Source organism: Sphaeramia orbicularis, chromosome 21, assembly GCF_902148855.1.
Source record: "Sphaeramia orbicularis chromosome 21, fSphaOr1.1, whole genome shotgun sequence".
NCBI classification, from domain to species: Eukaryota; Metazoa; Chordata; class Actinopteri; order Kurtiformes; family Apogonidae; genus Sphaeramia; species Sphaeramia orbicularis.
Window position 1 is genome coordinate 25,539,439 of NC_043977.1, and position 14,650 is coordinate 25,554,088.

A 14,650-nucleotide genomic window follows, 5' to 3' on the forward strand; every position below is an offset into this window, starting at 1 on the left:
TGACTATAACTTGATCTAACTTCTTTTTAAAAACAATTTCTGTTTCCATCAGAAGTCGACCCTAGTAGATATCCCCATGTTACAGTTCAGCTTCACCTATATCCAGAGGTAAGTAGAAAATCTCAGAGCAAACAGTCCATCTATAGATGTTGACAATTCAAAAAAAAATGAATGGTTTTGTGTTCAGTATTTCAGGTCAAGCGCTGCAAGAAAATGTTGCTCCTCTCCTCACTCTGTTGAGAGAATCGGTTCAGCTAAACCTGGCCCCGCCCGGGCACTTCTTACTTCTGGGGTCAGTTTTTACACACAAAGTCTTTATTGTACTGTTCTTAATAGTGGTAGAAGTTCTCCTTTACTGGATACCTGTCCTTACACATGTAATATCAGAGCATGAAGTACTTAAAACAGCTCATAAATATGATGACAAGAAATTTTGTTGTTTATAGAACAGATTTAATTAAGCAATTTGCTTTTCTTGTGATGTTCATTTATGATATTTGTTTTGCAGAATCCTCAATGATTTTGTCAACAGACTTCCCAACCTGGACAACAAGAAGGATGCTAGAGATCTGCAGGTATATGTTATACTACTAGACTGAGATGAAACAGCTATCACCTTTCAAGTCAATATGAAAGACTTTTATTATTATAGTGGGCAAATGCATGATATACTGTGGTAATATTGATGGTGCAGGAGGTGACCCAGAGGATTCTCGAGGCAGTGGGTGGGATTGCAGGTTCATCTCTGGAACAGACCAGTTGGCTCAGCCGCAGCCTCGAGGTCAAAGTTCAGCCACAAATCTGCCCAGAAGCTGAAGAAGCTGATGACATAGATGTAGATGGTGACAATTATGGTAAGTAACTGACAAGAAATGCATGCATTATCTGTAACCATGGCTATTGTTAATTAACCTAGAGAAGGAAGGTAGGCTTTGTTGGCCAAGACTTGAAGACAATAGAGCACTGCTCTTGTTGTGGAAACACTGCTCTTCGTCTAGAACACTTATCTCAATGCTCATGCTCAACAGTGCATTTTTTAAGAACAAAGCCACTGGGTAAATGTACCACTCCTGTACTGTACTTCGGTACAGATTTGAAGTACTTGTTGCACTTAACTTCATTCATACTGAATATTGTATTTTTTACCCCTCTACGTTTGTCTGACAGTCACTTTCATTTTGCAGATTATAATTCCAAATCTCCTTCCTGTCCAGTGAAAATCATGTATTTTGGATTAAGTATTCCTTTATGGACTCAAAAAATTTCCCTCCTCTCGAATAATTTTGTTGAATTCAGTGGTTTAGGAATTGTCAAATAGGTGAAAACAGAATTTTTTTTTTCTCAACTGAAGATTTTTTTTTTTCATATGTACTAGCGCTACAAACATGATGATCTTATAGAACATGATGCATTACTGTAGATGAAACAACCAGCAGGATGTAAATTTGCTAAATTAGTTTAGCCTTAAACAAATACAAGCGTAAAATGCAACATTCACGCTGATACAGCAGTAATACGAATCCAAAACATCATGTAATATTATATAATAATACACTTCTTTTAATACTTTAAGTACATTTTGCTGATGATATTTATATACTATTAGTTAAATACGTATAGGTATTAATACTTGTAATTAAGAAAAAGAATGGACCTGGTAAAAGCATAAAATAACTGATCTCATTTTGTTTCTCTCCTCATTCTCTGATCAGAGTCAGTGGCTCAGGCTAGTGCCATGGTGTCCTCCTCAGCTCCGTCCGTTTACAGTGTGCAGGCTCTTGTTCTTCTGGCTGAGGTAGGGCTTGGCTTGTTGGGTGTGGTGGTGAATAGGTAATACAAAGGTTGTTTTTGTGTATCATGTAAGATTTTCTCAACACTTTTTTACACTTTTCTGTGTAGATTTTGGCACCGCTTCTGGACATGGTATATCGCAGTGATGAGAAGGAAAAAGCCGTTCCTCTCATCTCTCGGCTCATGTACTATGTTTTCCCCTACCTGAAGAACCACAGGTATCTAGTGCAGATGGCTGAGTAATGTTTACACAAGTACACCATCTTTGTTCTCTTTAGTCATATCACAGTTCCTTTAATAATATGTTCCTCTGGTAGTGCCTACAACATGCCCAGCTTTGAAGCAGGTGCTCAGCTGTTGAGCAGTCTGAGTGGGTATGCCTACACCAAACGGGCCTGGAGGAAGGAGGTCTTTGAGCTCTTCATGGACCCCCTCTTCTTCACCATGGATGCCTCCTGTGCACACAGGTTGGTGTACTTGCCTGTAGCAGAAATTGTCCAGAATTTTACTTCCAGAGTAAATCTTTTAGTGCTTTGAAACTTAAAGTTATAAATGTGAAAGACAAATTAAATATATATTTTTAAAAAGATTATTATAGAGAGTATATGTTATGGATGGGCATTTTAATTACTGTTTGAAGTCATTAGTCGCAACATCATTAACACATGCCCTCTGGCCAAACTAAAACAATCTTAATAAAACAAGAAGTCACCAACTGAAGAGTGGGTGATCTGCAAGTATACCATTTACCACTTCAAACACTTCATCAGGCTTTACTTAACATATGCAGTACTCTGTCAGAAACGGTGCCATAAACATTAGTTTTGCAACTCTGTGAAGTACAACCTAAATCTCCTCCCACCCCAAATTCAAATTCGCCAACTCTTTGAAAAAAAAAAAAAAAAAAAAAAAAGATATAAACTATGCTTACCATTTTGACTAATTGACTAATCACGTGTTCACACTTATCTGTAAGATAAGATGAGACTTTATTCATCCCACCATGGGAAAATTACGCAGCTGACAGCAGCAAACACAAGAATAAAGTGCAGGGAAGACAGAAAACAGAAAATATACACTTATGAAACAACAACTGGAAAAATAAATAAATCTGCTATATAAATATAAATTTAGATTTAAACTTAAATATTATAATCATATTTACAATATATTTGCACATGCACATGGTGTGATATGGGGGAGGGGTTACTGAGAACTGTTATAAAGTCTGATGGCTGTGGGGAGGAATGACCTGCGGTATCACTCCTTCTTGCACTGGGGATGTAAAACTCTGGTGCTGAAGGAGCTGCTCAGGGCCTCTACAGTTTGATGCAGGGGGTGGGAGGGGTTGGCCATGATGGATGTCAGCTTGACCAACATCCTTCTGTCCACTACCTCCTGGATGGAGTCCAGCAGGCAGCCTAAGACAGAGCCGGCTCTCTTAACCAGTTTATTCAGTCTCTGTCTGTACTGCTGACTCCCCAGCACACGATGCCAAATAGTTAGGGGTGTAACGGTACAGAAAAATTTCAGTTCGGTACAGGGGTCTTCAGTTCGATACATTTTCGATATGTTTTTAGTACAGTGAAGGAGACCAATGAAGGGGGGGGTGTAAAGGGGGTGCGCTCCGTAACTACCTGTGGGACACAGGACATTTTTGCAAAATATTGTTCAGTCATTTGTGCATTAACAGGTACCCCATGTTATGTATTTTTGTATTTTTGAATGTTCAATGTTCATTTATGGCAAACACTGTTATTTTTCAGATTGTTTTTGAACGCCTCACAGTATTCCCTGAGGTGCTGTGAATGAGACTTCACACACCACAGCAGAGGCACAGTGTAGGAGAAGAGCAGTAGGTTCACTTGATTTTGCCAACTTGAGTTAAAAAATAAAATCCTTTTTGCTATAAAGGAGCCCATGGACACTTTTGTGCCACAAAGCTGCAACAAACCGAAACCCGAAACTTAATATGCTTTGCATGCCCTACCCAGCTTCTGTGCTTCTGTTATACTCTCTGTTGTCATGTATTGGCTTGTTTTGCAGTGGCGCTGAGAATCGACTGCTGCTGAATGTATATAGAGGAAACCCTGCACATGGGTTCTGCTTGCGGCCACCCTGCTTCCCGAGTATTTTCGTTCTTCATATCAGCTACATGTATTCATTCAGTAGACCTCCGTATTGTATCGAAGGCCCCGAACCGAAACTGTGTGGTACAAATGAGTGCATCGTTATACCCCTACAAATAGTACTACAAAGGCCACCACAATATTGTAAAATGTCTGGAGAAGAGCCCTGCCCACTCCGAAGGACTTCAGTCTCCTCAGCAGGTGGAGGTGACTCTGTCCCTTCTTGAACATGGAGATGTTGGCACATTCTGTGGTCTGTCAGTGAAGTAGCTGATGGTCCATTCAGCCAGATGTGGGTCCACACCTGCTTCCTCCATCTTCCCCCACAGCAGCAACGGCTGGGTGGTGTTGAAAGCACTGGAAAAGTCACAGAACATGACTCTCACTGAGTCTCACAGAGGGTGACAGGTATGTAGTGGTTCAGTTCACTGGGGTGAGCTCTTTAGGGAACCGGAACCACACAGGAGGTCTTCCACAGGACTGGGACTCTGTTCAGACTGAGGCTCAGATTGAACAGATACAGAACCACCTCAGTGAGCTGGTCTGCACATTCCCTAAGCAGCCTGGAGCTGATGCTGTCTGGGTCTGTGGCTTTCCTGGCCTTCATCTTCCAGCGAGCTCCATCCTCACCTGGTCCGTAGTGAGGCAGAGGGGGGTGGGAGGTGACTGACGGGGCTCCTCAGAGAGGGGAGGGCGTAGAGAGGTGTGTGAGAGGCAGAGGTGAAGAAGGCATCAGCAGGGTGGAGGCTGCTGTACCGGAGGGGTGAGTCGAGGGACATGAAAGGGTGAGGGCTTGAGTCAGGACAGAGAAGTGTGAGTGGAGCGGAGGTGTTGATGGCAACAGCAGGAGGAAGGTTTGCACTCTGGAGAGGTGTGAACAGGGACCTGAATGGGTGGGGGCTGGAGTCAGGAAAGAGTCAAACCTGTTAAAATACAAATTTAGCTCAAAGCAGATTGACGTGGTTGTGATCAGAGCGGCCAAGAGGTGGGACGGGGGTGGAGGTATATGCATCTTTTATTGTGTGGCAGTTGACATACTGTGTGAAGTTGGGGAGAGTGGCAGTTAAGGAGGGAGGCATGATTAAACTCCCCAGAGATATGATAAGGGTCTGGGGGGTTTGCGTCTGCAGCTTGGACACTGTGCTCCGTGCATTTGTATGCAGCATCAGCGTTGGCCGAGAGAGGGATGTACACAGCCAAAAATAAAACAGTAGTATTAACGTATAGTATAATGAAATTCTTGAAGGTCAAATATTTATGTTATAATGAAATATTCCAATATTTGAAGACACAATAGTATAATATCTGAAATAATTTATTTTCAGTGAAAGTCCTCAAAATAACAAATAAGAAAATCCAAATGAATTTATGTAGGGAAAATTATTATGCATTAATATCAATGTGATTTACACTTAATTTGTTTTTGTAAGTGGGAGATGGAACAAAATGTACTTATCATTTACACGGTGTAGTTTATTTTTCAAAAATGAATTAAAGCATGTTTAACTGCCTTGTGGTCTTTACAGCTGGAAATCCATCATCGACCACCTGCTTACTCATGAGAAAACCATGTTTAAAGACCTCATGAGTAAGTAGACCTACTATTAAAAGTGTGTGATTCAAGTTTAGTTTTTAGAAGAATTTATCCTGTATTAAAATATTTCAATACACTAAACAAATGACTTTTTTCACAATAAAATTTGTCTTTTTGATGAGATAAAAATATGTCTTTTATTTAATTGTGCTGTAGGCATGCAAAGTAGCTCCTTGAAACTGTTTAATAGTGGGGACCAGAAACCGATGCTGCTGAAGCGACAGGCATTTGCAATGTTCAGTGGAGAACTGGACCAGTACCATCTCTATCTGCCCCTCATCCAAGGTGTGGCATTAGATACTATTATTTATACTAAGTATTGAAACAAACAGTCTCTTAAATGTAATTAACCTTCATTTTTTTTTACTTTTCCAGAGCGTCTCACTGAGGCTCTGCGTATGAATCCAAGCCCTGCTGTTTCAGCTCAAATGTTCTTGATGTTTCGTGTTCTTCTGCTGCGCATCTCATCCCAGCACCTCACATCCCTTTGGCCGATCATGGTGACAGAACTGGTAAGATCTCATCCTCTGGTGTTCCACTCGATGGCCACAAACTGTTTTTAATATTTTAACGAGATGTTGTTTTTCAGATCCGCATATTTGCTCGTCTTGAGAAAACTCTGCAAATAGACAAAGAAGTCTCAAAGTGAGTCAATTATTTTTATGTGTAATGTCTTTTTAGTTGCTGAAACTGTTAGCACTCACTCACTGACTTGTTTTATCTTTGTATTTATTCAGGCTGACCAAAGTGGTTCGTGGTGACAGGAATGGGCCACTGAATTTCTCTCAGCCAGACTTAGACATGTACCTGTCAGCCTGCAAGTTTCTGGACACTTCCCTGGCTTTTCCGCCTGAAAAGATGCCACTCTTTCAGATGTAAGAGCCACACTCAGGAGAAAAAAAACTGAGTTAAGAAATCCTGGCTGTGGCATTGGCTGTGTAGTCTCTGTGTGTTAATGGTGAACTGTTTGATCCACTCCCGTTGCAGGTATCGTTGGGCGTTTGTCCCTGAGGTGGATGTCAACCGTTACAGCGGCCCAGAGACGGCGCTGATTGAGGGCGAGCAGGAGTGCACACCCCATGTTGTCAAAATACTCGAAGGAATTCACCAGCGATACGGGGTAAGATCATATGTACAAACTTAAAGTTACAACTGAGCAATATATTGAATTCATTTGAATAATTAAGTCTTTATTATTGAACAATGTGAAAAATGCCTTAATTCCAAAATCAAATCAGTGCTTCCTCTGGAGATGTGTGTTTTGCATCCTGCTTGTTGTAATATTTCTCTTAATGTCAATATAAATGTTTTTTGTAATAAATAATGTACCCTGACATCCTTGCAAGTAACTGCTTTTTAGTTGTTGTTTGCTGATAATAGACATGATGTGTACTTTTAGTAAAGGTAATTCGTTATTATTTTTGAACAATGTTCTGAGATGTTTTTTGTTGGGGTTTTTTTTTGTCAATTGCTGAGCCCCACCTAATGATAACTATTATCTAAAGTCTGAGCCCATTATTTATTATTGATATTTACCTCCGCCAAGGAGGTTATGTTTTTGCCAGGGTTTGTCTGTCTGTTAGTGTGCAACATAACTCAAAAAGTTAAGGACAGATTTTGATGAAATTTTCAGGGTTTGTTGGAAATGGGATAAGGAAGAAATGATTAAATTTTGGTGGTGATCGGGGGTGGGGGGGCCCACGGGGGGGGCGCAGACCACAAAATTTCATCAAAATCTGTCCATAACTTTTTGAGTTATGTTGCACACTAACGGACAGACAAACAGACAGACAGATAGACAGACAAACAAACAAACCCTGGCAAAAACATAACCTCCTTGGCGTGGGGGGGGCCCACGGGGGGGGGCACTGATCAGCCTTGGCGGAGGTCTGCGCTCTCTGAGTGCTTCTAGTTGCTCCTTGTGACTAAATAGATGTTTATATTTGGATGTAGTTGCTGTTCACATACAGCAGTATATAAAAGTGTTCAGCCACCAGTGGGTTTGTTGTTGTAGTTGGACAGTATGAGAGGTGCTGCTTTTATCATCAGGTTTCATTTAATATGTCAAACAATTCGTAATGTTTGAGCAACTTTTTTTCCAAGGAACGGAAGTAACAGAGGTCACACTAAACACTGACTGCTGCATATCAAAGCCATTTTGTTAATATTTTTGTGAATTTTAAATATTGTGTACTTAATTTCTCTGTACTTACTTTACATATCTTAACTAGAAAAGCACTCGGAGAGCGCAGACCTCCGCCAAGCGCAAAAATTCCCCACATAATCGGTGACACAAATCCTACATTTATTTTTTAAAATAAAATCCGCCTTCTGGATCAGATCCGGATCAGCCTTTGAAATGTGATAGAGGACCCCATTGTCAATTCCTGAGTTAAATTTCATGAGTTTTGGTCAATAATTAAGCGAGATATTGGGAAACGAAAATTTTGGCCCCATTTACCACAATGTTAACGAAAATTTCAAAGTGATCCAGAATCCAGGATTTCTTCCAGATCACCCCCAAAAGTTAATCATTTCTTCCTTATCCCATTTCCAACAAACCCTGAAAATTTCATCCAAATCTGTCCATAACTTTTTGAGTTATGTTGCACACTAACGGACAGACAAACAAACAGACAAACCAACCCTGGCAAAAACATAACCTCCTTGGCGGAAGTAATAAAGGGACAGAGAAATAAATATGTTTGCGCATTACAAACCTTTAAAAACAACATAGCTATACATGGCTGAAGACTTTTGTCCAGTACTGTTTTCTGCATATAAGACATTTGGATCACCGCAAATGGATTTTTAAAACACCATTATTTGTGAACAGGTAATCGTATTGCAGTGACATCTGCAATTCTACAAACACGGGCCAACCACTTAAAATGCAGCCTTTTATTTTATCTGTTGATATTATGAAGATTTCGTTTTTTTCCATGTGACATTAGAATTGTATTTTAGAGTGTGACTGTCACATCTAATTTGTATGATGTCGTTCTGTCCTTCCAGGCATTGAATGGACTGAGCGAGGAGTCATCCACAGAGTATTTGGAGTTCCCCCTCCTCACCCAGCGCTCCCTGACATCCATCACCCAGCTGTTGCCTTTTCTTTGCACCCTCTGCTCTTCCTTCCAGGGTGGGAAACCTATGCCCCACTTCCCAGTAGCAGACTACCCGGCAGCCAGTTCAGACACGGTCCTGAAAAGACTGGAGCGAATAACTGAGGAAGAGTTCCTGGACTCGATGGAGAGTTAGAACTCAAGTGCTAAGCTTTCAAGAACTAAAAACTAAATCCTCTCCTTAAGCTTTGAAAACTTATGGGAATTGCCTGCAGCCATATGAGGGCACAACTGGTGATAATGTTGTATTGTGAACCATGAAAAGGAAAAGTTTTGAATTTCTTATGTTTTAACTTGTTTGAATCAAGTACCTCTGAGGTGTTCTTGCACTGAATCAGTATTTTTAAAAACTAGGTGTTTCCAACTGGTTGCCTCATTATCCTTAAAAAAATAAGTAAAAAGGCAAAAAGTATCCACATTGAGAATTTGTTGTAATGTTAATTCAAGTCCATGATCGTAGAGTCATAAAATATTTCCACATAACAAGTTGTGAAAAACGACTTTAAATTATTAACAGTAAGGTAGCTACTCCATAATTTTGACCTGACAGCAGATTCAGTGTGTAGAACCTCATTAAGTATTGGTAATATGTTCTTGTGACTTTAACTCTTGTTAACTACATTCGCTAATATGTTCGTCTGACTCTGAGAATGTAAAGTTTGTGTCTTGGGCTGCTGTTCAGAGGTATTTTCTCTTTAACTGTTATTAAAAAATGTTTTTTAGCACCTCACAGGCCCTTCTTTAAGATTTATGTTAAGATTTGTATTGTTAAGTTTCTGAATGTAACTCATGTTCAACGGGAAAACTTGTATGTACCTTCTAAAAACACAAACCGGTACTTGCCATTTTGGTGTCCAAGGGAATTCAGCAATTATTTGTTGTTGTTCATAGGTAATTTTTGCAACTGCAATTTGTCTTGTTTCCATACTGCTGAATGTTTAAGTAATTTATTTTGGGAGCTTAAATGATAATCTGTCAAGTTTTAAATTATTAGAAAGAGGACTCAATAAACAACAAGCTTGATTACTGTGTGTGTGTTTGTTACTGAATAAAAATAGCTGTCTGTTCACTGTGCTTGCATTGGTAAAACATTGTTCAGGGACTGAAATATATGAAAATAGTCTGTTTTCTTCAAATTGCTGCATCTTTGACATAGAAGTAAATATCACTCCATTGTAATTCAATTATCAGGACATGTTGGTTGGATTTCTACACACTGTTCCAGTTTACCAATATATGGATAAGCAGCTGAAATTACTCTAGATATGAGACAAAAAGTTGTGGCACAAAATTCACAACTTGTATCAACATGAAGAAAGGTTTTTCTATTGTCACCAATACATTTTATTCTATGATTTCTATATTTGTGTAACAGATCTGACTATTATCACACAAAACACTAAATACCAAAGATTGCAGTTAAAGTTTGCAGTGTATTGAATAGATATTTGTGTCATTAAACTCAGTGGAAGGGTAAGGCATGACCTTCACCCATCACAATTTTGAGCAGAAAAAAAAAAACGGCAGATTAGTTCATTCCCAGGTGAATTTAGAAAATAAATAAGATCATTTCGGTAAAGTTGGAATTGGTATCCGTGTTATTTTAACACTGAAGAGTCCCAGGCTAACTCACCGCCAAACAATGAATATGTAGTAGCAACGAAGGTTTACAGCTTTCAGCCCTACATGGTGAAAAATAAGGTCAGAAACACAGATAGCATTTAACACAATTCAGTCCCTCCAGGACTTCGTGGGATTTTTTTTTTTTTTTTTTTTTTTTTTTTGATTATTGCAGCCTAAAATGCCTGATTTTGCGGCAGCTTTTCAAAAAATCGCGGTGAAAGTTGTAATGATTTGAGGCTTCTTTTATTAAAGTCACAGGAACATGAGCATTTGCAAATTACCTACAACAGTCTTTTTGAAGTTTTTAGTCTTAAAAAGCACCAGGAAGCCATGATTTTAAACAAAACAGGCTTTTTTTTCATTCATTCATTTAATTGTTTTTAGCAGCCAATGAGAGCGGAGCGTCACAGAACATTAGCCAGTTAGAACGTAGCATCACAGAACATTAGTCAATCAGAGCAGAGCGTCACAGAACGTCAACCAATGAAAGCGCAGAATCACAGAACGCCAGCCAATCAGAGCAGAGCGTCACAGAACGTCAACCAATGAAAGCGCAGAATCACAGAACGCCAGCCAATGAGAGCGAAGCGTCACAGAACATTAGCCAGTTAGAGCGTAGCATCACAGAACATTAGTCAATCAGAGCAGATCGTCACAGAACGTCAACCAATGAAAGCGCAGAATCACAGAGCGCCAGCCAATGAGAGTGCAGCGTCACAGAACATCAGCCAATGAGAGCACAGCATCACAGAACGCCAGCCAATGAGAACGCAGCGTCACAGAACGCCAGCCAATGAGAGCGCAGCGTCACAGAACATCAACCAATGAGAGCGCAGCGTCACAGAACGTCAGCCAATGAGAGTGCAGCATCACAGAACATCAACCAATGAGAGCGCAGAGTCACAGAATGTCAGCCAATGAGACTGCAGCGTCACAGAACATCAACCAATGAGAAGAGCAGCGTCACAGAATGTCAGCCAATGAGAGCGCAGCGTCTTAGAACGTCGGCCAATGAGAGCGCAGCGTCACAGATTATCAACCAATCAGAGCGGAGCGTCACAGAACGTCAGCTAATGAGAGCGCAGCGTCACAGAACGCCAGCCAATGAGAGCGCAGCGTCTTAGAACGTCAGCCAATGAGAGCGCAGCGTCACAGATTATCAACCAATGAGAGCGCAGCGTCATAGAACGTCAGCCAATGAGACTGCAGCGTCACAGAACATCAACCAATGACAATGCAGCATCACAGAACGTCAGCCAATGAGAGCGCAGCGTCACAGAATGTCAGCCAATGAGAGCGCAGCATCACAGAACGTCAGCCAGTGACAGTGCAGCATCACAGAACGTCAACCAACCAGAGCGGAGCGTCACAGAACGTCAGCTAATGAGAGCGCAGCGTCACAGAACGCCAGCCAATGGGAGCGCAGCATCAAAGAACGCCAGCCAATGAGAGCGGAATGTCACAGAACGTCAACCAATGAGAGCGCAGCGTCACAGAACGCCAACCAATGGGAGCGCAGCGTCACTAAACGTCAGCCAATGAGAGCACAGCGTCACAGAACGTCAGCCAATGAGAGCGCAGCATCACAGAACGTCAGCCAGTGACAGCGCAGCGTCACAGAACATCAACCAATGAGAGCACAGCATCACAGAACGTCAACCAAGAGGCCCTTTCCCACCGCAGGCACTTTTGCAGGAACTTTCTGTATTACCCTTAACTTTCAAAGTTCCTGGTGCGTTTCCACCGAAAATTACCCTGGTAACTGACCCTCCCCCGGCCCCGAATTTACCCTGAAGAAGTTCCTGGTACAGAGGTAGTACTTTTCAGATTACCAGGAACTTTAAGGGGCGGGGCTGTGTGCTGCAGAAGGCTGAGTGGTGGACTAGACTGGCAGCGTTTCTGCATTCTGTTCACCGCCAATATTTAACTCATTTAATTTCCACAAACTTTGTGTTTTGATAATTCAGAAAATGGACCAAAAGAGAAGTTACAAGTGGACGGACGACGAGGAAGTTCAGACGGACTTTGAATCGCCGACACGAAACAAGTGAAGTTCAAGTAAAAGCTGTTGGAGCCAAATATAAGACACAAGCCTAAAGAAATACGAGAAAAGCCCAAGAAATGTATGCAGGATTAAAACAAACTAAAGAACCACAACGGTCTCAGTGGATCCGACTGTCGAACAAACCAATGGTCTGAATATGACACAAATATTCACTGTTTAGTTGGTTCCATGCTGTAACAGTAGTCAGAGGCATCAGCTGTTTAGTCCAAAGTGAAGTCCAGTTAACCTAATACTAACTGGTCAACAGTCTGACACTAAACCTAAATCTGACAACTGGATGTATTTGTGTTGTCGCTGTGAGCTGAACACTGATTTATTCTGTATGTTTGTGATTTCCACCTGAATTGGACCGGACGGACTCGCCTCTTTTGCTGAACCTATGGCTTGTTTGTGTCCTGGTCCAACATCTACTGGTGTTTACAACAGCCCAGGTCAGACAGGTCACATCACACTGGTAGGAATCTGTCATCATGTGTTCTGTTATTCATTTTAGCATTTTTACTACTTTCCTGTAGGAAAGCGAAAAAGGGACCGGGACCAAGGAGTTCCAGACTGGCTGTCCTGGACCAGCTGGACCAGACCCAGGTCCAAAAGCCTGAACCTTTCACACATGTTTATTTCCCTTTTAATCTCAAGGCACCTTGTTTGTTTGTTTTTTTGTTTTTTTGTTTGTTTTTTTTTTTTTTTGGGGGGGGGGGGGGGGGGTTTGCACGTTTTGTTTTGTTTCAACTTTTAACAAAAAATAATCTCACCTAATACTGTTTGTTCATTTACAAGGCATCAAAATATGAGTATAAGTATTTTTATCAGTAATATGCAGTTGAATTAAATGCAGGCATTTGAGTAAATCTGTCTGACTTTAGGGTTGAACCTGGACTATATCTGTAAAACAATAGAAATGAAACAGAACCATCCATCACACTGAAAGTTAGATGTGATTTAGTTTAAGGAATGAGAAGTTGAAAATACATGTTCTACCATTTTTAAATACAAATTAAGGATATGTAATGATGGTTAACTTCATTTAAAATGTATTCCAGATGGATTAAGCGATTCAACAACCAGTAAAATGTTAAACCCAACCCGTCCCCTTAAAGTACTGTGTTATTTTATTGAACTAGAGGTTAGTTTGTGAATGGACATGAACAGGACTACAGTTTCTGTTACTGCTCCCTCATACATCATCAACCTGATTTGAATAAATTACCCTGAACTTTCAGGTGCGGTGGAAACGCAGTTACCAGGAACTCTTTTACCCCAAAAAGTTCCTGGTAAATAACTTCCTGGTAAATAAATTCCTGGGTCTGGGGAAAGGCCCTAATAACTGTGACTCATGTTTAATCACTCAAATTATTATTTTCCAACAATGAGGCAGAAGACGGTGAGTCGCAGTATCCTCCTCCTGTCACAGAGGCTTCTGTTGCCTCCCCAGCGTTAGCCGGTCCTCCGGTCCAACAGCCAGCTGCTGATGCCCGTCCGACCATCTTGGGTCCGTGCTGACCCGGGTCACAAGAGGACATCATGAGGACAATCGGCGGAGTCAATGAGCGACTGGACCGACTAATAAATGTTGTCACAGACATGAAGACTACATAAAATGCATTTATCACCCAGTGACTTGTGGGTCCTTGTCTCTTTCTATGGTTGTTGCTTAATGTCCTCCCGGGCAGGATTGGCATTGATGAGTCCAGGGTTGGTCTGGTTGGTTCTGGTTCTGGTGGTGGATGTGCTGTTGTGGCAGTAGGATGACGTGCCGGTGTGTTCATTGTTACCTCCGCCAGGAGGTACTGTGATCGCTTTGCTTTGTGTGCGTGCGTGTTTGTTTGTTTCTTTGCGTGTTTGTTTGTTAGCAAGATAACTCAAAAAGTTATGGACGGAACGCCAGCCAATGGGAGCGCAGCGTCACAGAACGCCAGCCAATGAGAGCGCAGCGTCACAGAACGTCAGCCAATGGGAGCGCAGCGTCACAGAACACCAGCCAATGAGAGCGCGCAGTCACAGAACGTCAGCCAATGGGAGCGGAATGTCACAGAACGCCAGCCAATGGGAGCGCAGCGTCACAGAACGCCAGCCAATGAGAGCGGAATGTCACAGAACGTCAACCAATGAGAGCGCAGCGTCACAGAACGCCAGCCAATGGGAGCGCAGTGTCACAGAATGTCAGCCAATGGGAGCGCAGCGTCACAGAACGCCAGCCAATGAGAGCTCAGTGTCACAGAACGTCAACCAATTACAGCGCAGCGTCACAGAACGTCAACCAATTACAGCGCAGCATCACAGAACGTCAGCCAATGAGAGCACAGCGTCACTGAACGTCAGCCAA

General features: G+C 41.6%; 1 protein-coding gene across 2 annotated transcripts in view; it reads left to right on the top strand.

Annotated features, from left to right (window-relative positions):
• The window catches only part of dop1b (DOP1 leucine zipper like protein B), a 29,513-nt gene extending 19,851 nt beyond the window's left edge, over nt 1-9,662 (top strand). The window contains exons 25-38 of one of the 2 annotated variants that reach the window (XM_030124003.1): nt 53-108; nt 188-292; nt 509-575; nt 686-854; nt 1,713-1,795; nt 1,900-2,009; nt 2,109-2,258; nt 5,447-5,508; nt 5,671-5,799; nt 5,890-6,026; nt 6,104-6,159; nt 6,252-6,389; nt 6,502-6,634; nt 8,530-9,662. In XM_030124003.1, coding sequence (XP_029979863.1) covers nt 53-108; nt 188-292; nt 509-575; nt 686-854; nt 1,713-1,795; nt 1,900-2,009; nt 2,109-2,258; nt 5,447-5,508; nt 5,671-5,799; nt 5,890-6,026; nt 6,104-6,159; nt 6,252-6,389; nt 6,502-6,634; nt 8,530-8,775 — 1,641 coding nt within the window. In that variant the 3' untranslated portion in view covers nt 8,776-9,662. The remainder of the gene's footprint in view (nt 1-52; nt 109-187; nt 293-508; nt 576-685; nt 855-1,712; nt 1,796-1,899; nt 2,010-2,108; nt 2,259-5,446; nt 5,509-5,670; nt 5,800-5,889; nt 6,027-6,103; nt 6,160-6,251; nt 6,390-6,501; nt 6,635-8,529) is intronic. The other variant, XM_030124004.1, reaches the window with a different exon arrangement.
• Nucleotides 9,663-14,650: the final 4,988 nt, after the last annotated feature.